Below are 20,415 nucleotides of genomic sequence, written 5' to 3'. Positions count from 1 at the left end.
CCCCCCCCCCGCCAAGCGCCCGCCGCCCGCCGCCCCGCTCGACATCGCCGCCATCCGCGCCCAGCTCGCTGCGAAAAAGGCCGCCCTCCAGCCCCCCCCCGGCCCCGCCGCCCTCCCCCCCCAGCCCCCCGTCCACGCCGACGTCGCACACAAGCTCGCAGCCGCCAAGGCCCGTATAGAAGCCCTCAATGCCCGGGCCGCAAATCCCTACCTCTCCGGCGCCCCTGCCCCTGCCCCTGCGCCGGCCGCCCCCCAGCCGGGCGTCACCTCCATCGCGCTCCACCCCCTGCTCATGGGCGGCGATGCTCAGCAGCCCGCCGCCCAGGCAGACAGGAACGAAAAGCGGGCCATGCGCGACCGCTACAAGACGATGGCGCCCAAGTTCACGTCCGTGAGGGCCAACGCCAGCGCGGCCGCATCCCAGGCGCCGTCCCGGGCCTCGCCTGCCGTCACCGCGGCGCCGGTGCTCAACCCGTATGCGTCCGCGTCGGCCGCCAACTCGCCTGCGCCAGACGAGGAGAGAGCGCCCACGCGCAAGTCCAAAAAGCTCCAGTTCAGCAGGGCGGGTAAATATGTCGAGCAGGGCGAGCAGCTGAGGAACGAACAAAAGATGGAGGCTCTGCGGCAGAGGATCGCAGAGGCCAGCCGGAAGGCTGGTCTCGACAGCGAATTCGATACCCTCGAAAGGAGTCTCAAGGTGTGTCTTTTCCGCTCGCAAAGAGCCGGGCTGACCCGTTTCCGCAGCGACAACCTCCGCCGGCCGTCGAATGGTGGGACGAAGCCATTCTTCCCAAGGGCGTCACGTACGAAGACGACCTCGAGTCTGCCTACAACAACCTGTCCACCTCGTCCGACTCTCTCATCACCCACCTCATTCTTCATCCTATCCCTATCCCCGCCCCCATGGACCGCAGACAACCCGAGCGCGGTCTTATGCTCACCAAAAAAGAGCAAAAGAAGATGCGGCGACAGCGACGCCAGGCTGAGCTTGAAGACAAGCGCGACCGTCAAAAGATGGGTTTGCTGCCGCCCGACCCGCCCAAGGTCAGGCTCGCTAACCTGATGAAGGTGCTGACCTCGGACGCCGTCCAAGATCCGACAAAGGTGGAGGCCAAGGTCAGGAAGGAAGTCGCGATGAGGGCGTACAAACATGAAAAGGATAATCAAGAGCGAAAGCTGACTGCGGAAGAGAGAAAGGAAAAGGAGTATAGTCAAATGGTCGCCAGAGAGAGGAATGGTATCCGCGGTGCCGTCTTCAAGTACGTCAGCCCCACCCATCATTTGATTCATCCAGCTCATTATAAACTTGTTATTAGGATCAAGTATCTGACCAACGGCCGACACAAATTCAAAGTCCGCGAAACCGCCAAAGCCGATCTCCTTTCCGGTATCTGCATCTTCCATCCCTCCTTTGCCCTCGTCATGGTAGAGGGAGTCGAAAAGTCCATCAAACATTTCAAGCGTCTCATGCTCTCACGTATCGACTGGACCGAACAAGCGCGGCCCATGGCTGACGGTGACGGCGGCGAGGACGCGCCAGGTTCGGACGAAGACATGGACGGCCGCACGAACAGCAAGGAGGGCGAACAAGACTTGGCAGATAACAAGTGTGAACTCATTTGGGAAGGCGAGCTGCCCGAGCGCGTGTTTAAAATGTTTAGAGCGAGGCATGTCGAGACGGATAGCAAGGCGAAAGAGTGGTTGACGCCGAGATTTGAAGCCATGTGGGATTTGGCCAAAAGGTGGCAGTGGGCAGGGGAGGACCTCTAGACTTTTTAAAGTATACTTTATTGGCGGCGAGAATGGAGGGTATCATAAATGCATGGATTATAACATGGAAAACTACAATCATGGACAAGTCATTTCTAAAGAATCTGGAGCAAGTCTGGCCACCCGCAAACCCGCAATGGGATTTTTGGAAAAACTAGTTATTGGTGGACGTTTGATCTCCACAGTTGAGACACTATGAAAAAGCCAGACCAAGTCAACATTTGACCCCTTTCTTCTTTCCCCCCCTAGCACACGCACCTTGTAAAAGATTGTACTTCCTTCATCTGCAGACCGAAGCTGCATCTCCTTGTAACTAAGCCCGATATGACCACACTTTTGACATTTTTCTTGAGCCTACGCGCGCAATGAACACACCAACCGCTCTGAATCAGCAAAGACCCGCACCACACCAGAATAAAAATAACTAGATCGACTCACAACAGGATCTCTTCCCTTGGCAGCCTCTCCAGCATCAAGTTTATTCTGCACCAACGCCCTCTTTGATCTCAGACTGCTTGGGAAAGCATTGGGCGAAGAATACGTCTTGGTCGGCAAGTTTTCATAGGCTAATAAATATATAAAAAGACAATGTTACATCCATCAAGTCAATTTGGAATACATGTGACTCTTACTTACAAGAAGCAGGCTCCAGCCTTCCGCACTGACTACATGCAATCTCATTCTGATCATCCTTGGGCAGATCTAAAAGCGTGCCGCATGCGGGGCAGAAGAGTAATGAACCTATCCTGTGGGCGGATACTCTTGTAGGAGCCATCGAGAATTGCGTATAGGGTCGATCGGCGGAGGCGGGGGATAGATGGGTGAGTGATTGGAGGGAGGTTTTCTGCGAGGGGGCCGGGGGAAGTGAGACGGCGTGGGCGCTTGGTGAAAGAATGCAGCGAATGCAACGAATGCAACGAAAGACTTTTGTGCGTGCCAAAAAAAAAAACACCAGCTTTGGTGGAGGTTTGTCCCACCCCCAGGCAAGACAAACACAAAAATTGCTTCCACTAATGGATTGAATTACTTTGATTAGATTCTTTAAACATGATCTTATAATTCTAATCAATTACCGATTAAGCAAAGTTGTAATTCGTAATCGGCCGAAAACCGCCTCCACACCCTTCGTCCCAAGCCATTTCTCCATCCTTCGATCCATCCGCTCGTATCTCATTCCCACTCTCAACAACTTGTGAACGAAAACATTACACCTTTTTAGACAAACTTGGAAAAATTCAACACACCCACCTAGACCAAGCGCAAAACCATGGCCCCCAAGGGAGGAAACGCGAAAAAGGAATCCGGAAGGGCCAAGAAGGCGGAGAACGAGGTGGGTGTCGTTGAATCGTATCTTTCTTGTAAAGGGTGAAAAAAACTGAACGCCTTTTTTGCACAAAACAACAGGAAAAGAAAAAGTCTGCTGCTGAAAAGTCTAAAGAGGCCAAGGAAGCTGACGAGTGGAAGTCTGGCTGTACGTTACTTTTCCCAAAGATTCAAAGCCGTGCGCTGATGTGGTGGTGAAAATAGCCAAAGGTGCTTCCAAGACCGATGCCGCTGCTGCTAAAGCTGCTGAAGCTGGCAAGTTCTCTCCCTTCCTTCCAGTCCCCTTGCAAATTCGTGCGCTCAAGACCAAAACCCATAGCTCGAAAAAAGGCCGAACGCGAAGCTCTCCTCGCCGCTGAAGAAGCTTCCCTTCAATCCAAGAGCAAAGCCGCCCCCAAGGCAGGTGCCAAGAAAAAGCCTGCAGACAAGCTGGTTGCGACAGGGACAGGTGTCGCCGGCTACTCTGTCAGCGACCCTCTCAATTTGAGAAAGGCAAAGGGACCTGATGGGGAGCCCGAGGAAGTCAAGGAATTGAGTGCCAAGGGAATTGACGAGATGCTTGAAGCTCTGGAGCTTGTAAACCAAAAGACGGACAAGGCTACCGTCGGATCCAAGGTAAAGCCGGTTTTACACCCGGGTGAATGGTTTTATGAAAGAGACGAAACTGATGGAAAAGAGTTTAGGCTGAGATTATGGTTGATCCTCATCCAGAAGTGCGTCTGTTTTCTCAGTGTCTGGCATATCGATTGACTAAACTGATACACGGTGTAGAGGAGGTTCAAGGCCGCCTTTGAAGCCTATCTGGACCGTGAAATGCCTATTCTCAAGCAAGAGGTATATCTTTGAAGTGGGGAGGAGGGGGGGATGAAGAATATGAGCTGATAGGTCGTTATAGCACCCTGGTTTACGACAGAACCAAATGCGCGACATGCTGTACAAGCAATTCCAAAAGGCACCTGAGAATCGTGAGTCGAAAAATGTGAAATCGTCTATAAAACAAAACCTGCTGATATGCTTTCGCTGCCGCAGCTTTCAACCAAGCCAAGATAGCTTACAATGCCACCAAGGACGAAAAGGTGGAGGCGTACAAGAAGATTATGGAAAGTCGTGAAGCCAAGTTTAGTCGGGCGTAGATGCAAGTATGGTTATGTGTTGTTGGATAGATCTGTAGCATGAATAGCATATTTTCTGGCCTTGTGAGCATCAAATAGATGGTGGGATATAAATCTACCTCTGCATTGACCCCATCGCAAATGGTGATGCAAAGAAATCATACATGCCGTGGTGGGGTATCGTACAACAAGCCCATCGTCTCCTCTAGTCTAAAGACATGCCCATTCCACTGCCTTCTGCAGGTATCAATCGGCTCTCTTTTTGCTTTTTGCCCTGTCCCATCTGCTGCAACGCCATTGCCTTTCTGCCCGCTGCTCTGACCTTGATCTTCTCTCTGACCTTTTCTCTCTGTTCGAGAGCCTCAGAGGCCTTGGATGTGGATACAGCCGTTGCCGATCGAGGCTGGACAAGCTCAATGTGACGCTCGATTTCAAGGGCACTGTCACGCATGTTTTTGGCAGTGTTACCAGACATACTACGACAGTGGGTCAGTGTCAAGGTAAAGAAAAAATGCGTGCACCAAAAAAAAGACCCACCGGTTCTTCCAGAACGCCTTTTCTCGCTTTTGTCTAATCTCGGCCACCCGCTCCATAGCCTTGAGAGTGGTAGCAACAAGCTCTCGGTCGTATCGCACGGGAACGTTTCTCCTCTTCTCGAACTCGAACGTTGTGTCCTGGAAGAGAACTGGTCAGTAAACGGGCGACAGCAGCACAGGCGGAATCTACTGACGACGACCATCTCCTTGCCGTTTGCCCTCCTGAACGCCTTGGTCCATCTGACCTTTCTAGGGTTCCTCTTCATCTTGAAGTTTTTGTGGCACTTTGACGAGCAGAACCTGAAGCACTTTGCGTCGTTTCTGACGAACATGGTGCCGTGGCCTGGATAGACGTTGGCGGAGCAGAAGTAGCACTTTTCGATACGCATCGCGGGGGGTTGGAGATCGGCTGGTCGGGGTTGGGTTGCGGATGGATATTTTCCATGGCTGCTGCTCGAGGAAGCGTAAATCTGACGCCGGGAGAAAGATGGTAAAATGAGGCCACGGATAATACACGTGGGATGGTGCCTTTGTGTGCGGTACCTGCTGGACGGAGCTAATTCTGGGTTGGGTTTCGGTTCATCCCACCAGTGCGCGCCCTGCTGCTGCGCCCTGGCCAGATCCCTGAGCGATCCATCGCGCTTCAAAGTCTTGATCCTTGTTCGGGGCTAGCCTCTCTTTTTCTTCCTTCCATCCTCCTTCCTTCCTCACAGCCTTGCCCCACTCGCCCATACAATGAAGATAAGTGCGCCCCCACTGCCCGCTCCAGAAGGCTAACCCGCTCCGCCCCACACGCTCTGATCCTCGTCGGTGGTTTCGGTACCCGGCTTAGGCCCTTGACCGTGAGTTCTCCGCCGCTGCTGCCCTTCACCGCTCACCCCGCCACAGCTCTCGTGGCCCAAGCCTCTCGTCGAGTTCTGCAACAAGGTGAGTCCCCCTCTCGTCCGTGCGCGCCCACATGCTCATCCCCTGCGTCCAGGCCATGATGTGAGTCGCCTAGCCTGCTTCTCGTGACACGTGTCACGGCGCGTGCAGATGTTCTAGAAGCGGCACGTTTCATCGCGCGATGCGGCCACTGACAGTCTTCCCACAGCTTGCACCAAATCGAGGCTCTTGTCAAGGTGCGTGGCCCAGCTCATATGCCCAGTCGCACTGCCTGACTCTTGTTACAGGCGGGTGTCAAGGACATCGTCCTCGCTGTCAACTACCGACCAGAGGTCATGGTCTCTGTACTCAAAAAGACTGAGGAGGAGTTTGGCATCAACATCCACTTCAGCGTCGAAACCGAACCTCTCGGCACTGGTGCGTGAATAACGATAAACAGTGACGCGCAGACTGATGTGTACCAAAGCGGGTCCCCTTGCTCTTGCTCGCGAAATCTTGGGCAAGGACGACTCTCCGTTCTTTGTTTTGAACTCTGATGTCACCTGTGTCTATCCCTTTGAGGCTTTCCGGTAAGGCTTGTGCAGTACCTCCATCTCCCGCCACTCGTCTGACTATTTGCGCAGAGACTTCCACATTGCCCACAAGTGCGAAGGTTCCATCATGGTCACCAAGGTCGCCGAGCCTTCTGCCTACGGTGTCGTGGTCACGAAGCCCAACTCCACTGTGATTGATCGATTCGTCGAGAAGCCCGTTGAATTCGTTGGTAACAGGATCAACGCTGGTATCTACATATTCAACCCCAGCGTTTTGGACAGGATTGAGGTGAGTCTGTCCCATGGCAAAGGGTAACATCCAAGCTCACGCCTTTTCCAGCTCCGTCCCACTTCTATCGAAAAAGAAATCTTCCCCGCCATCGCCGCCGACCAACAACTGCACTCCTTTGATCTTCAAGGGTTCTGGATGGATGTCGGTCAACCAAAAGACTTCCTTGCCGGTACCTGCCTTTACCTTTCCCACCTCACTTCTCAACATTCTCCCTTGTTGACTGATCCCTCTCAAAACAAGTGGGTGTATGGTGGTAATGTGATGGTTGACCCTGTGAGTCGCGCTTTACAAAGTACCGAGGAGGCTCTAACATTGTTCGATAGTCTGCGGAAATCGACCCCACAGCCGTCATCGGCCCCAATGTCGTTATTGGTCCCGACGCGAAGATTGGGCCTGGTGTCCGTCTCCAGCGATGTGTGATCATGTCCAACGCTACCGTGCGAGACCACTCCTGGATTGCCAACTCCATTGTCGGGTGGAACAGCACGGTGGGGCGATGGACAAGAGTGGAGAACATTACAGTGTTGGGTGACGATGTGACGATAAAGGACGAGCTCTATGTCAATGGTGCATCAGTGTTGCCCCACAAGAGTGTAAGTGGGAAAGCTCGTCCAAGCTGCTGTGTTGGTACTAAACTAGCGGACGTTGTAGATCTCTACCTCTATCACTGAGCCCCGTATTGTTATGTGTAAGTGTCGACGATGACGGAGACTGCGCGTTTTGCTGACTTGAATGTCGCAGAAAAATACGGCTTATCGGTGAATAGATACATCCTGTCATATTCATTTTTATTAAATTGATGGATGTTGTTGGGTTGCCATTAGGGTTTGGATATATACATATTTATTTTGATGCAGCGATATGCTATAGATCTTGTGAGAACAACGTGAGCCACAAAGAAGACTTGGCGTTTCTCGCCTCTTTGGTTGTCCTTTTCCGCCGCGTTCCCCGTCATTTCGCGTCCATTCTTCGTCTACATTATTATCCTCCTTTATTCCCGCTGAATGCGCGTCCTTTCTTCATAACCTTTTCCTCGCCGCCCCTACTTCATCCCCAGCCAGCCACATCCCACACCCTCCTCTCTGCAACAATGGCACACCCTCCGCGCCCCACCCCTGCTCCCAACCGACACACATTACCCCTCCACAAACGCCAGTCATACGTGACAGTCTCCGTCGTCGCAAATGACACGGACACTTCTTCCACCACCCCCGCCAACTCATCTAGCGGCTCCTCATTTCCTGTTGCCATCGCTATTCCCGCCCTTGTAGGTGGTATGGCAGTAGCGATCGCTGTATTCGGATTCTGGTGGTGGTGGTCCAAGAGGAGCAAACGCGTCAAACGCGTAAGTCTTGAGCTTTCGTCTCACCAAATCAACGCCCACGCAAAGCTGACTGGGCGGTTAACAGGAGAGATGGGAGGCTGCCCAGAGAAGGAAAAATAAACGTCATGCTGCTGAAAAGGACAAGCCAACAACGCACCCCGGTCAAAGCCAAAAGTCGCCTACCGGTGAAAAGGCATTTAACCCCATCCTACCACCTCTTTCAACCGCACAGCCGTACTACCCGCCTCCGCAAACTAACGGATACGGCTACGCGCCCTCCCAACAAGGCTATGCCGCGTGGCAGACCCAGCCGGGCATTGAGCAGGTTCAGTACGGACAACAGGCCTCCCCATCCCCCCAGCAAGGCTATTACAGTCCGCCTGCTTATGCCCAAGGATCTGCTCCTCCATTATCCCGCGACTACTCTTCAGAGTCTACTATCCCTCTCACCCAGAATACCACTCCACCTGCCACCTCGCCAACCTCGCCCACTAGCAGCCGCAGCAGCAGCAACAGTAGCAGCACTGGTGGTGGTCGTAAACCCAGCGGCAATATTCCCCCTCCCCGCCGTTCTTCCTCGGATGAGAAAAAATCATCTACTCCGTCTTCTCCTTCTCCTTCTTCTTCGCCCAGCAAGAAAAGCTCGAAAAACTCGAAAAACTCTCGCGCGACCGCTCGCATGGCCGTGGCTGAGAGCGCAGCAGCCAACGCGTCCATGAACCGCATGTTCCGCCACAAACCATCCAAACCGTCTCCGCTTGCCATCAAGGCTCAACAAGAGCGCGAAGCGCTGGCTGCGACTGATCCCCTCAGTCGAATCTCTACAGACGAAACATCTAATCCATTCAATACCGAGTCTGAAGGGCTCTATCCCACCGCTGCTGACTCGTCGCGTGCCAACGCGCCTTCAGGCGAATGGGGTGTCGCTCTCGGTTCACCAGATGAAGAAGACACGTTTGCCGACTCTCAAGCTGCAGTGTTAGACAGCGGCCTGTACCATGGAGCAAAGAGTAGCTATTCCGAGGACCCATATATCGAGAAAAAGGCGCAAACCAAGAGTGGCATGTACTCTCAAGACCCGTATGCTCTTTATCACGAACAAGAAGAAGAAAAAGAAGAAGAGGAGGAAGACGCTGATAGGTACCACAACGCTGCGGAGAGTATGGGGTTGGGTAGTGCCAGCAAGAACAAAAAGAGAGACGTTGGCAAATGGGTGTAAGGGGTTCAACAAGTGTATCTAGTCTTTAGCTTTCCGAGTTGTTTTTTTTTTCTTTCATTTTTTAACTCTTTTGAGTTTGCCTCTTTCTGATGACTCGTTAAGAGTTGAATGTTTTATATAGGACGGAAAATGGTCTTTTTTTCCAGTCGTGTTTTCTATGAGTTTGCCTCTCCGGTGACTCAGTACCAGTTTGAGTGTTTCGTAAAACGGACAATGGTTTTTTGTTTTTCTTTTTTTGCGTCTCCCAGAAGACTTCCAAATAGTGCTTTCATATTCTTGCCTGCTATATCTTATTACAGGACACAAATGCTACCGGATTGATTGGTTATCACACGTGCGCTTTGGCTTGGCAGAAAAACAAGGACGAGTATATCTTGTATGTAAGTGTAGCAAGAAAGGGGGAGATTCACTAGTAGAAATGCAAGCAAAACAAAAAAGTTATCCATTACAACGAGATGGGGGCTGTGCCTTGCCAAGATATGCAAAGACACAGTTCAATATGATTGGTACAGATGAGATTTGATTGGTGAAAAGAAACCGAACAGATTATGGTCAAGGACTCGATAAACAATGGCCGCATCCGGCTTGGCGATTGCTATCGCGCGGGAGGCCCCATAATGTTAGCCACCAGATCTCTATTCCACTTGCCAGGATCATTCAAAACTCTCTCCTTCTTGTTCTTATCTTTCCCCTCCTTCTCCCCGTCCTTTTCTTTTTCTTTTTCTTTTTTACTTTTTCGACGCACAAGTGACATGGAACGGCCGAATGAGCCCAGTTTTGACTTGGTAGTAGTAGAAGATGAAACAAGGGGTCCCGCAGGATGCGGTGCCGGGCCCTGCGCGACTGTAGGAGATGCGTTTGACGGAGCGGGGTACGAAGGGCCGGATGATAATGCGGAATGGTTCAAAGCTGTAGATGTGGGCGTAGGTTCGGCGGTAAGAGAAGAAGAATGGGCAGACGGTGTAGTACTGCTCCCCAATGTGTGACCACCACGAGACTGATCAAACCTCAATGGGGGCGGTGGAGGTAATATTCCGTCTTCATCTTGTCGCTGGGTATACCCGTAAGGAGGCGACGACGGTGCAAAACCTAACCCAGTAGTTTCAACAAGGCGTACAGTTTGACCAGGAAGATACTGGGCTTCTCTTTGGGGAGAGACGGGCGCTGAAAATGGTGGCTTCGCCTGCGAAACCGGAGAATTCAAGTCGAGACTCATCATTGGCCTTGTGAAATCAAGCGCTTGGGCTGGTTCCGCTCCGGGCGGCAAAGGGGCCGCAATGTTTCTCGCTGGATCATTGATATTGAGGGCCAAGCCGTCCCTGCGACTATCTGTCGAGAGCTGGCTCACGTGGCTCGTCGGTTCATTAGAACGTTTCTCAGGAGTAGTATCCCACGGCGCTGTATTGCTGCTACTGTCTTCCTTGGCGACTGCAGATACAACATCCCACCAACCACCACCACCACCACCGCCAGAACTAGGCGCTGCACTAGCCGACGCTGCCGAAGATCTTCGGTCTCCAATATTCATCGGGGTAACGATCAAGGGCGGTAATTGAGGAAAGGACCTCTCGACATCAGGCAAGGGCTTGGATGACGGTACCGATGTAGCTGGTGTCAGAGGAGGTTGATCGGCCGGAGTAGAGCGCTGAACAAGGGATACGTCCTCCTCAGAATCGGAATCCGAGTCGTAAGGTGCCTTTCTATCAGGCATACTCAAGCTTCTTGTATGCTGAGCCTTCAGGGGATCAACTGCCACAGGACTGCCAGCCTCCGAGTCGGAAAGCCCGCTAGGAAAGGCGTTGGACTTGACTCGACGATGAATTGATGGGGACTTTGCAAATGAAATAGACTGATAATGTTCTTCGGGACGTCTTTGCTGCAAAAGATTGTCTTTCATGCGGTTGAAAACTTGTTTATAGGACCCATCAGGGAACTAATGTTCATGATTAACAGGCAGCCATGACTTTTACACAATTGAACACGGGTAACTCACTCTCTTCTGAACAGCTTCAATCTGTGAAAATGCCCAATCTATCATCTGCTGTCTAGTCCCACCGGCTGCGTCGACCTTTTCTTTTTCAAACTCTGCCAACTCTTCCAAGGCATCGTATGCTTTATCATCATTCAATCTGGGGTTTACATACAGCGCAGCTGTAGTTGAACTGACAGTAGGTTCTCTAAAAGGTACATCATCGGGATCGGGTGGAGCAGGCAAGATGTCAATGTACGGTTCGGTGATCGCCTGAGGAAGAGGGGAAGGTGGCAGAGCAAAGGTGCGACGCAACAAGAGAAATGTCGGGAGTAGTAGCGGTGCGATAGAGGACGCATTGTTTTTAGAGACAAGACATAGTGCTGCCTCAATTTCTCCTAGATCCTTACTGACCTGAGCACGTCCTGTTTTGGCCCATTTAGACTTGAGCATCTGTTCCCGCTTCTCACGGGTGATGAATTCCGATATGAGCTCCATGGTGAAATTTGCAAGGATGTTGGGATCCGGCTGAGAGACTTGAGCAGGAGAACCTGCTGGTGTGCCGAGTGCTGGCGGAAGGTTTGAAAGGGGTGTCTGCGGGCTGCCTTCACGAGCAAATATCGCTTTGACGGTTGGGCTGGTGTTGGCAGATCTTCTACCGAGAAAATACTTTTCCGAGTTGGGTGTGTTGAATACTGGCGCAGAGATACCTGAAGGTTCATGGGTATGCAAAAACTCTTGACCAGCCGCAGGTCCTCCAGCCTCAATTTCTTTAGCGAGTGCCTGAATCTGTTTGATACACTGCGATTTCGAAGGGGCCGGGAGCTGTATGGGATAGAGAGGTTTGGGAGGAAGAAGTGTTCTTGCTTTGGCGGAGCGGAATGCCGGACGAAGTGCCGGTCGACGGGAGAGGGTCTATTCAGTGGGTCAGCATATCGTGTTTGACGACTTCATGCCAGATCCACTCACCAGCCCTTCCACGTACTCGAGCTCTTTACCAACACCCCACCTGCCTTCTCCGGGAACTCTCCGTCTAATATGTTGAATCAGCATCCTTTCTGCATCTCCCAATGTTACCAGCATCAGCTGATTGGCCAATTCTTGCAAAGCAAAGTATGACAAAGACATTCTCAGAGAGAGAATGAGAGTCAGACCTATTTGTTGGTTCTCATTGAGTAACTGGCCTTGTGATGCTCGTGTTGACCGACGAGGCGAGGGATACACGTCTCGAGATGGCGATGTAGGTGGGCTAGAAGCAGAATTTTCCCGAAGGGAATCCTCTAGCTCACTCATACGCTTTGCGATATCCTCAAACCCTTCCCTTCCCATTGTGCCCTTTCCCGCTCTGCCAGGCTTTTTCTCCTTGAGTTTCGATTCGCGCGCAAGGACATATTCAAGGATGACTTCCCGAGAATGCTGGATGGAGGGCGGAGGAGTGGCCAAGAGATGGTTGAGGATGGTGGCGAGAGAAGCTGAGCGGGCGAGCGGGAAGGGGCCGACGGGAGGCGTGAGGTCCTGAGGCTGTGGGACGTTTGTGAGGTAGCGCGCCCTATCGAAGAGGTGTGCGGTGTGCGGGGGTGTCTGGGGGTGTGAGCGTGGCCCACGGGAAGGCGTACGTACGATGTCTTCGAGATGTGCGAGGGCGAGTGAGATGTTGAAGAGGGAGTCGCCCTTTGCCCGCCTGTGGGCTATCCACTCCTCGAGGGCGTCTGTGGCGTAATTGGCGGGGGTGCGGGTGTTCGCGAGGAGGGCGACGAGGTGCGGGGGGGGCGTTGCCAGTCCCATCGTGTCCGGGGAAATGAATACAACGACAACCAGAGATACAATTCTCCCACCTCGGACTTATCCCACCCTGCGGAGCGGCGAGCCCCGCTGCCTCCACCCTTCTTCAGCCACGCGCCTGACTTGGTTGACTCACCCGCAACATCAAACATCGACACTCGGACAACTACGCCTGGCCACAATGCCCTCACACCTCTCCCGTCTTCCCCGCCCAGCTCACACACAGCCCTCCCACAGTCCATTCAAGCCTGGTTGTCCCCTGGACAAGTCAAAGGCCAAACATGTCTCTCTTATCAGCTCTAAGCTAGTAACAGGTCCTCGAACGAGCAGGTGTTGTAAGTATGCATTGCCTATAGCAAATGCATATCTAAACTACGTTTCTTGTAGCGAACATTGACCACGCTCGGTCCATCCGAGACACCACTACTCCGACCCGCATTCCCTCCCACGCTCGCCTCAGTAACGGAATATGTGCACCCGCTACCCCGATTTTTGCTTCCTGTTCGCTAGCGGGGACTCCCAAGCTTCCAGAGATTCCCAAAAAGACGCTACTATCTCAGGATCCAAACGATAGTGATGAGCTGCTGAAAGATTTGGAGCTTACTTTTGTTGAAGATGATGATGAAGCTGGAGCGGAGCACATCATTAATGGGAGGAAAGGACATGATGGCCGCCGTTCGGAAACTCGAGGCAGAAACTATGAGTCTTTTGTTGCAGCTACAGAACATAAAAGACACACCCATCATCACCAGCTACCCAGGTCCACACTACCCTCATCCTCACATCTTCGCAAATCCTTTGTCGAATCAAAGAGACAGCTTGAGCTTACCAAGAAGCAACGCAGTGAACTGGACTCAAGGATCGTAAAGCTGGAAAGAGAACGGATGAAGAGTGCCTGGGCCGAAGTGGAGAGGATGGCCAGTGCAGAGCTTGAAGAAGTTTGCAAAGCCAAAGAGCTGTTGCTCCAGTTGAAGAGTGATATCGATTCAGAAGATTACGACGCATATACCTGTTGAAATACATTACACTGTACACTATCTCCATATGATCATTACTTGTGATACCCCTGCGATAGATTTATGACAACAGCGCCTGAACAATATGGTTGACTCTCAATTGCCTCAGATCGGTGTATGTCTGGCCACAACCCACAAACAAGATGGGTTGCCCAGTGATGTACGTCATTGACAATGCCGCCCCGACCTTGTCGTCCTGCGACAACAACCGAACATCAGTTGATCGCCGTAACCAGACACATGAATGTGACCCACGATAGTATCAAACTTTGTCAAGATGATTCCATCAATCCCTCTTTTCCTCGCCACCCCACCAACACCGGCCCCAGAGAAATCCCTCAACGCTCGGTCAAACTTTGTCAATTGATCCACGGCCTCGTTCCCAACCAATGCCTCGCCTACAAAAACAATTTTATCCGGGTTGTTCACCGTAACAAGTTTGGCCAATGCGCGCATGAGTGGTTCGTTATCCTGCATTCTACCAGCAGTGTCGATGAGGACGACATCGAATGCGTGCTCTTTAGCTGTTCACTAATGTCAGTCCTGAAAAAAAAAAGAGTGTTCTGCTTAGGTTGAAATTGAACCCTTACCGTAGGCAATAGCGTCCTTGGCAATGCCGGCGGCATCCTTCCCATACCCTCTTTCGAACAGTTCAATCCTCTTCCCCTGGCCTTGACCCATTTCTTCCCCCAGAGCACCCAAATTCCTCACATGGACTCGAAGCTGTTCCACCGCACCACTTCGAAAGGTATCACAGGCGGCGATTAGCACCCTCAGCCCGTTTTGAAGGAGCCAGAAGCAGACTTTGGACAGATTCGTAGATTTACCTACACCATTGACACCAACAAATGTCAAGGTGTAAGGATCGGGACCAGAGTCGAGCGGGGAGGATGTAGTGCTGAGGGTTGCGAGGTGAGAGGATCGCTTGCGTTGAATTTCCAACAGAATATCAGTAGACGTCTTTGGCGTGAGTACACGGGTAAGCGAGGTCGAAAGAACAGATTGAACTTCCGACTTGACGCTATTCAAGCCACCAAGCTTTTTCCCAACCAGTGCAGCGCCTACGCTGTTGCACAACTTTTCAGCAATATCCTTGGCCACATTCTTGGACATCAAATGCTTCTCCATTTCGATCAACACCGGCTCCAGGTCATTCCGAGTCAGGATCTTGCTTCCTGTAAGTCTTGAGAACATGCTAGTCCAAGAACTTTGATTCGACCCATCATCTGTCGGCCGGTTCAGGGAAAGACGGGATGTACCGCGTGCAATGATCTCTTCCTCAGAGGGAAGACTCTCGTGAGAACTTGCAGGTGCCCGTCGGAAATCCCAGTCTGCCACTTGATACGCTCCCGTATCATTCCTTGTCCCTAGCGCCTCCGAGGAAATGAGGGACTCTTTGTCTACGTGAGCCGTATCATTTGCTGACGAATCGGGAGCAGGGGTGGAGTAATCGAGAGCAGCCATATCCTCAGCGGTCACTGGAGTGTCGCCCCAGCGACGCATAAGTTTGGAAGTCGCGTTTGAAGGGGGTTTGCGAGACGGTGACGGGGAGGGGGAAGGGCTCAGTCTACTCATTCATCAGTTTAATAAATAAATAAAAACCCACGGCCCGCGATCCACAAAAATATAGACTTACCCATCACGCACACCACGCCTCTTCCCGCCCTTCATCTTCGCTTTCAAAGATTGTACATTCTTCGCAATCTCTTCTGCACTAAGCGCTGATTGTGATCCGACATCAACGTCTGAAGTATCGGCACTAGAAATGGCAGGATTGGTTCTATCTGAGACTCTCTGTTTTACCAATGTACTTCGTGACTTCTTCTCCTGGCTGACTGTCAGTGGTCTCCCTTCTTATTGCGTGGCGTTCAACGTACCCCTTCACAGCTTCTAAAGCACCTATCCCACACTTCATCCCATCTCTCTTCCACAATCTTTTCCTTGAGCTGTTTCAAAGCTGATCCTGCGGAAGCACCTCCAGAGGAAAGAGATTCAATTAAGGAAGTGACATAGGGCTGGAAGAGGGCAAGAAATAATGCCTTGGTACGCTCCAAAAGAGCCGGAACGTATGTCAGAGGAAGAAGTGCAGGGAAAACCACCTTCCATTGTTTATTAGCTCTGTAGCGGGGAAAAGGGCGAGTAATGTGGATGGATACGCACGACAAATACAAGACCCAAGCCATTGTCTACACTCCATCTGACACTGTAGCCGTCCTTCTCTAAACCTTGCTCTTCTCCATTCGTCATCGCCTTGCCCTCAATGAATGTGGACTTGACAAGCGCATTAATAGGTGAATTGGGTGTGTTGGCAAGGGTTTCAAAGGCGGGAGTAAAAGCGCGAGACCAAAGGACGAGGCCGCCTATGGTAAAGAATCAGCAAGCTTCCAAAGGCGAATATGGCGGAGACTTGCTTTGGTGTGATATCGATATGTGATCGAGCATTATGGTATGTTTCCTGAGGGGGTGGGCCAAATCGAGTGTGACAATAATGGCAGTCGGCCCTACGTAACTTGATTTGGCTGTTTCGTTGTTCAGTCGTTACTGATAGCGAGAGCGAGGCTCCGACATCCGATCGAATTAGTAATTAGTCTGTAATCAAAATATGTAATTTGAATTGCTACCGCTAATCATCTTTTTGAGAGATTCTAATGCTAATTGTAGTAAAAAACAAGTGACAATTACTCTGACCAATCAGTAATTATAATGCCGCACCTCCACCGGCTCAAGTGAACTGCACCACCGCGACGTCTGCACGAAATACGAGTAAAACAGGACATTATTGTGGAATTTCTGGTTACCCTCAAATATCTCCTTGTCACTATTATCGTGACCTGTTTCCCCATAGCCATGGCATCGCTCCGAATCTCTGCCCGTCCGGTTTTGGCGGCACTCATGCCTGTGCCTCGTATTTATAGGCCAGCCGCCGTTTGTGCCAGAACATTTTCGACCAGCTTTGCCAGATGGGCAGTAGTTAAAGATGGACCGCCTGTCACCCAAACCAACCGTGCGTATGATATGTAACTTTGAAATGAACTATCTGACTGGCCTATAGGTGCAGAACAGACTCTCCGTCGTTTCTGGAAGACAGTCAACATCTCGGCTACTCCTTCAGATGGTTACCTCATCACCCTTGATCATCGCGCACTGAAAACTCCTTTCGGGGCCAAACTCGAAATTCCAAAGGAGAGGGGGCTACTTGCAGCGTTGATAGCTAATGAATGGGAGAATCAGGATGAGGTTCTGAAGCAACATGCTCTGCCTGTGGTATGTGCTCGCAGTTCTTTATGAAGAGTCGTGCTCAGTATCTTCCAGACTTCCTTGGCATCCCGAGCAATAGATGGTCTCTCGGAGGGACCCACTCGCCCTGCCGTCATCGAGGCCCTCTTGCAATATCTCGAGACTGACACCATTCTCTACCCTGACGATGCGCCTCCTCCTCTCGTCCGTTTACAAAAGAAGCACTGGGACCCTCTGTATGAATGGTTAAAAGAAGACTTTGGTGTAGAACTTCAATTGGCACAAGGTTTTGACGCCGTTAAGCAGTCCGATGACAATATGGAGAAATTGAAAAGAGTGGTGGAGACAATGGACGGATGGGAGCTTGCAGGTAAGCGTCTCCATTTGAATCGCTAGATACAACAGGCTAAACCACCCTGATAGCCTTTGAGCGGGCAGTGTACGCTACTAAATCATTCGTGATCGCCCTCGCCCTTTGTCGCGGTCGTTTAACGGCACATGAAGCGGCTCAGGCCAGCCATGTTGAAGTCAGCAGTCAAATTGAGCGTTGGGGAGAAGTTGAAGACAGTGCGCCTTTTTTTTCCTTTAACTGTGTGCAGTAACCCGAACTAACGAACTGACAGCCCACGACGTGGACTATCAAGATATCCGACGGGCTCTTGGCAGCGCTGCTTGTCTTTTGATCAAGTCATAATATATATCACTCAATAGAAATTCAGATGCATGACCTAAAGCACATCGTTTAGTTCTATACTAGGTCCATTTGTTGATTCCAAGATCACAGAGGTGATGGATGAGCCTGTCATGTCCGAATTAGTAACGGTTGGTCTCTGAAAAATGGAAGAAAATTTAGAATACGTACCCTTCTTCTTCTTGCTCTTTCCGGCGGCAGCAAGCGGATCGTCTGTTTGGTTCGCAGTAGCCTGGTTGTCTCTCACAGTCTGTATAAACGATTTGATGTTGTTTTCCACCGAAGGAATCCCAAAGTCTACTCGCGCAACATTAACCTTGACAGTCCCCTGCTTGTCTGCCCTGTACTCCATCTTGCCGGCCGCATCTCTGATTCTCTCTGCCAATTCTTCGCCTTCAGCTACACCACCTCGCTTGGCGACCGGCATGAGACCTTTCGGACCCAAGAATCTGGCAAGAGTCCTAGTTACAGCAGGCATCATCCCCGGAGTTGCAAGACATCTCGTAGGGTGAATTTTACCGCTCAACACGGGTTCGAATAGTTCATCACCTCCGACATACGCTGCGCCTGCCTCTTTCGCAAGGGTAGCAGAAGGAGATGATGGTTCGGCGAAAACAAGAATTGTTTCTGATGTTCTACGTGGATCCAGAGGAAGGGTGAAAGAGCCACGGATGGGGAGAGCTGATTTATGTGACTTGGTATGGAGCGTCAAAGAATAAGTAGATGTTGGATGGGCAACTTCCAAAGCCTGTCAACGGATTAGCCATGAGAACGCCGCTTCACGGTTAGGTAAACGTACACGGAGAACTCGAGCCGCTTCAGAAGCGGACAAAGCGTCCGGATTAGCTACCTTCTTCTTGCTTTGTTTCTTTTGAACACGCGCTCCGGCAGTAGCGGTGGTCGAGAATGAAGCAGAAGCGACAGCAGGGCGCTATTTGGGGGTTAATCTTGATATAGATAAGTTGCCACTTCACACTCACAATCACTTGTGCGAGCGATCTTCCTGAGACCCGAATGCTTGACGAGATCATGTTGCTAGTGAATGTATCGGAAGGTGTAGATGATGAGATGGGTGGGCTGGTTTGGGCGTTTGAGGGGTTCGAGAACGTGGGCTTTATGGACTTTGAGTGTCTCCTGTTTCTATTGAGCCCGCGCCTTTCGTTTGCAGCCTTTTTATTGAACTTGTTGAGCCTCTTTTCGAGATGTCTGTAGAGCTTTGCTTGTTGGACAAAATACTCGTCCGGCGTTGCTCCTGCTGCTGCTGCCTCTTCTGGTCGTTGTTGCGACGATGAAGAAGAAGAGGAGGGGATCAAAAAAGAACTGTGACGTGGCATTCTGCAATGTAGCGAAGATCTTGTTCTTATATAAAGTATTATTATCATTAATAAGGAGGTTCATTAAGGGATGGGAGCCACGCGGCTGAGATTGCGGCAGTGGTTGGGAAGGTGCAGGGACAGGCAGGGTAAGGTAGGAACAGGAAGGCACGGGCACAGGGAAGGCCAAGAGGAACAACTCGGGGTCCGGCCTATTATGTATGCCGCTTTGTGATTCGTAGACGATTGATGGGGAGTTGGTGAAATTATGGGAGGATAATGGGAAATGACTGATCAGTAACGAGTAAAAGAAATCTGATGGCAGCAGGAAACGGGAAACGTTCCATCTTCATTTCCTACTACTCGTCTCTTTTTCTTATATCCGTCTACCTATATCCTCCTCTTGCTCTGCGGGTACTTCTCCTTTCATACCTTCCCCAGTACTTCACTCCAAAAGATAACCAACTTGGTACGTAACACCTCTTTTCAGCTACGCACGTCATATAATAGTTCCCTCCTTTACTCCAGCCCCACAGCAAAATATTATGGTTCCGTTTTAATGGTTTCGCTAACAACTTTGTTTCTTTTTCTTCCATCCACATCTATACATCCATACAAATGGTTCTTGGACATTTCTCTCCCCAAACGAACACCACTGTTCCCCCTCCTCCCCATCCTTCTGCCTTTGTGCCCCTGTTTCAAACAAATACTTCCGTCGTTTCTGGTAAACCCAACGCCTTTAGCACCATGGCCGGTACCCCCTCTTCCCAGCTCGCTTGGCTCTCTGGTCTCAGCACCAATTTCAATGAGATGTCCGCCGACCAGAAGTTCCTCCGCAAGGTATGTATCGTCTTTCCATTTCATATACGTTTTGTACAAGTTGTCGTAGTGTAAGAATGAAGAAGGCGACGTAGTGTATAGTGAGGAAGACGACGACGAGAGCGGAGATAACATTTGACCCACAGACTTCCATCATTGCTACCATTGGCCCCAAAACCAACAACGTCGAGACTCTCGTGCAGCTCGCTGATGCGGGCATGAACATCGGTAAGTATGTCTGTTTTGCATGCATTCAGTAGCTGACAGTTCCCAGTTCGAATGAACTTTTCTCATGGCTCCTATGAGTACCATCAATCTGTCATTGACAATGCTCGTGCTGCTGCTGCCAAGAGCCCTTCTGGCCGACCCATTGCCATCGCTCTCGACACCAAAGGTCCAGAGATTAGGACTGGCTTGATGAAGGATGACACCGATGTCAGTTGCTCCATCTGCAATCATTCTGATTTCTAACTTTTCTTTAGGTCCCCATTTCTGCTGGCCACGAATTCTGGGTCACCACCGACAAGGCTTATGCAGAGGCTGGTACTGCCGAGCACATCTATATTGACTATGTAAATGATGTTACCTGTCTTA

At 51.1% G+C, this 20,415-nt stretch overlaps 11 protein-coding genes across 12 annotated transcripts in view; 6 read left to right on the top strand and 5 right to left on the bottom strand.

Annotated features, from left to right (window-relative positions):
• Window positions 1–292: 292 nt before the first annotated feature.
• CNBC4230 (hypothetical protein) lies at window positions 293–1,770 on the top strand (the record flags this gene model as incomplete). Its single annotated transcript, XM_771840.1, has 3 exons — window positions 293–697; window positions 745–1,259; window positions 1,317–1,770. 3 exons carry the CDS (start codon window positions 293–295, stop codon window positions 1,768–1,770), a joined length of 1,374 nt encoding a protein of 457 aa, XP_776933.1.
• A 154-nt stretch (window positions 1,771–1,924) lies between these two features.
• CNBC4220 (hypothetical protein) lies at window positions 1,925–2,545 on the bottom strand (the record flags this gene model as incomplete). The annotated part of the gene is made up of 4 exons (XM_771839.1): window positions 1,925–1,963; window positions 2,029–2,124; window positions 2,212–2,336; window positions 2,407–2,545. The coding sequence occupies 4 exons, from the start codon at window positions 2,543–2,545 to the stop codon at window positions 1,925–1,927; spliced, it is 399 nt and encodes a 132-aa protein (XP_776932.1).
• Window positions 2,546–3,037: 492 nt separating this feature from the next.
• Window positions 3,038–4,226, top strand: CNBC4210 (hypothetical protein; the record flags this gene model as incomplete). Its single annotated transcript, XM_771838.1, has 8 exons — window positions 3,038–3,100; window positions 3,175–3,241; window positions 3,298–3,348; window positions 3,413–3,708; window positions 3,777–3,806; window positions 3,865–3,927; window positions 3,989–4,058; window positions 4,123–4,226. The coding sequence occupies 8 exons, from the start codon at window positions 3,038–3,040 to the stop codon at window positions 4,224–4,226; spliced, it is 744 nt and encodes a 247-aa protein (XP_776931.1).
• A 184-nt stretch (window positions 4,227–4,410) lies between these two features.
• On the bottom strand, window positions 4,411–5,130 carry CNBC4200 (ribosome biogenesis protein RLP24; the record flags this gene model as incomplete). The annotated part of the gene is made up of 3 exons (XM_771837.1): window positions 4,411–4,681; window positions 4,743–4,879; window positions 4,936–5,130. The coding sequence occupies 3 exons, from the start codon at window positions 5,128–5,130 to the stop codon at window positions 4,411–4,413; spliced, it is 603 nt and encodes a 200-aa protein (XP_776930.1).
• Window positions 5,131–5,723: 593 nt separating this feature from the next.
• Window positions 5,724–7,194, top strand: CNBC4190 (hypothetical protein; the record flags this gene model as incomplete). The annotated part of the gene is made up of 9 exons (XM_771836.1): window positions 5,724–5,728; window positions 5,835–5,862; window positions 5,914–6,043; window positions 6,093–6,195; window positions 6,250–6,448; window positions 6,500–6,724; window positions 6,775–7,044; window positions 7,103–7,139; window positions 7,193–7,194. Coding segments are annotated over 9 exons (999 nt in total).
• A 347-nt stretch (window positions 7,195–7,541) lies between these two features.
• On the top strand, window positions 7,542–8,994 carry CNBC4180 (hypothetical protein; the record flags this gene model as incomplete). The annotated part of the gene is made up of 2 exons (XM_771835.1): window positions 7,542–7,796; window positions 7,861–8,994. 2 exons carry the CDS (start codon window positions 7,542–7,544, stop codon window positions 8,992–8,994), a joined length of 1,389 nt encoding a protein of 462 aa, XP_776928.1.
• Window positions 8,995–9,589: 595 nt separating this feature from the next.
• Window positions 9,590–12,748, bottom strand: CNBC4170 (hypothetical protein; the record flags this gene model as incomplete). The annotated part of the gene is made up of 4 exons (XM_771834.1): window positions 9,590–10,927; window positions 10,988–11,878; window positions 11,933–12,544; window positions 12,584–12,748. 4 exons carry the CDS (start codon window positions 12,746–12,748, stop codon window positions 9,590–9,592), a joined length of 3,006 nt encoding a protein of 1,001 aa, XP_776927.1.
• A 1,074-nt stretch (window positions 12,749–13,822) lies between these two features.
• On the bottom strand, window positions 13,823–16,203 carry CNBC4160 (hypothetical protein; the record flags this gene model as incomplete). Its single annotated transcript, XM_771833.1, has 7 exons — window positions 13,823–13,957; window positions 14,017–14,285; window positions 14,352–15,328; window positions 15,398–15,588; window positions 15,639–15,860; window positions 15,922–16,121; window positions 16,173–16,203. 7 exons carry the CDS (start codon window positions 16,201–16,203, stop codon window positions 13,823–13,825), a joined length of 2,025 nt encoding a protein of 674 aa, XP_776926.1.
• A 405-nt stretch (window positions 16,204–16,608) lies between these two features.
• Window positions 16,609–17,692, top strand: CNBC4150 (hypothetical protein; the record flags this gene model as incomplete). The annotated part of the gene is made up of 5 exons (XM_771832.1): window positions 16,609–16,765; window positions 16,814–17,025; window positions 17,074–17,368; window positions 17,422–17,565; window positions 17,622–17,692. The coding sequence occupies 5 exons, from the start codon at window positions 16,609–16,611 to the stop codon at window positions 17,690–17,692; spliced, it is 879 nt and encodes a 292-aa protein (XP_776925.1).
• A 59-nt stretch (window positions 17,693–17,751) lies between these two features.
• On the bottom strand, window positions 17,752–18,720 carry CNBC4140 (hypothetical protein; the record flags this gene model as incomplete). The annotated part of the gene is made up of 4 exons (XM_771831.1): window positions 17,752–17,797; window positions 17,857–18,437; window positions 18,489–18,620; window positions 18,670–18,720. The coding sequence occupies 4 exons, from the start codon at window positions 18,718–18,720 to the stop codon at window positions 17,752–17,754; spliced, it is 810 nt and encodes a 269-aa protein (XP_776924.1).
• A 900-nt stretch (window positions 18,721–19,620) lies between these two features.
• Window positions 19,621–20,415, top strand: part of CNBC4130 (hypothetical protein) — a gene marked incomplete at both ends in the record, with an annotated part of 2,256 nt that continues 1,461 nt past the window's right edge. Inside the window, 4 exons of one of the 2 annotated variants that reach the window (XM_771830.1) lie at window positions 19,621–19,842; window positions 19,968–20,049; window positions 20,096–20,256; window positions 20,304–20,393. In XM_771830.1, the coding sequence (XP_776923.1) occupies window positions 19,621–19,842; window positions 19,968–20,049; window positions 20,096–20,256; window positions 20,304–20,393 (555 nt within the window). The remainder of the gene's footprint in view (window positions 19,843–19,967; window positions 20,050–20,095; window positions 20,257–20,303; window positions 20,394–20,415) is intronic. The other variant, XM_771829.1, reaches the window with a different exon arrangement.

Source organism: Cryptococcus neoformans, chromosome 3 (genome assembly GCF_000149385.1).
Source record: "Cryptococcus neoformans var. neoformans B-3501A chromosome 3, whole genome shotgun sequence".
Classification (NCBI taxonomy): Eukaryota; Fungi; Basidiomycota; class Tremellomycetes; order Tremellales; family Cryptococcaceae; genus Cryptococcus; species Cryptococcus deneoformans.
This window is presented reverse-complemented; position numbering and strand designations above follow the sequence as displayed.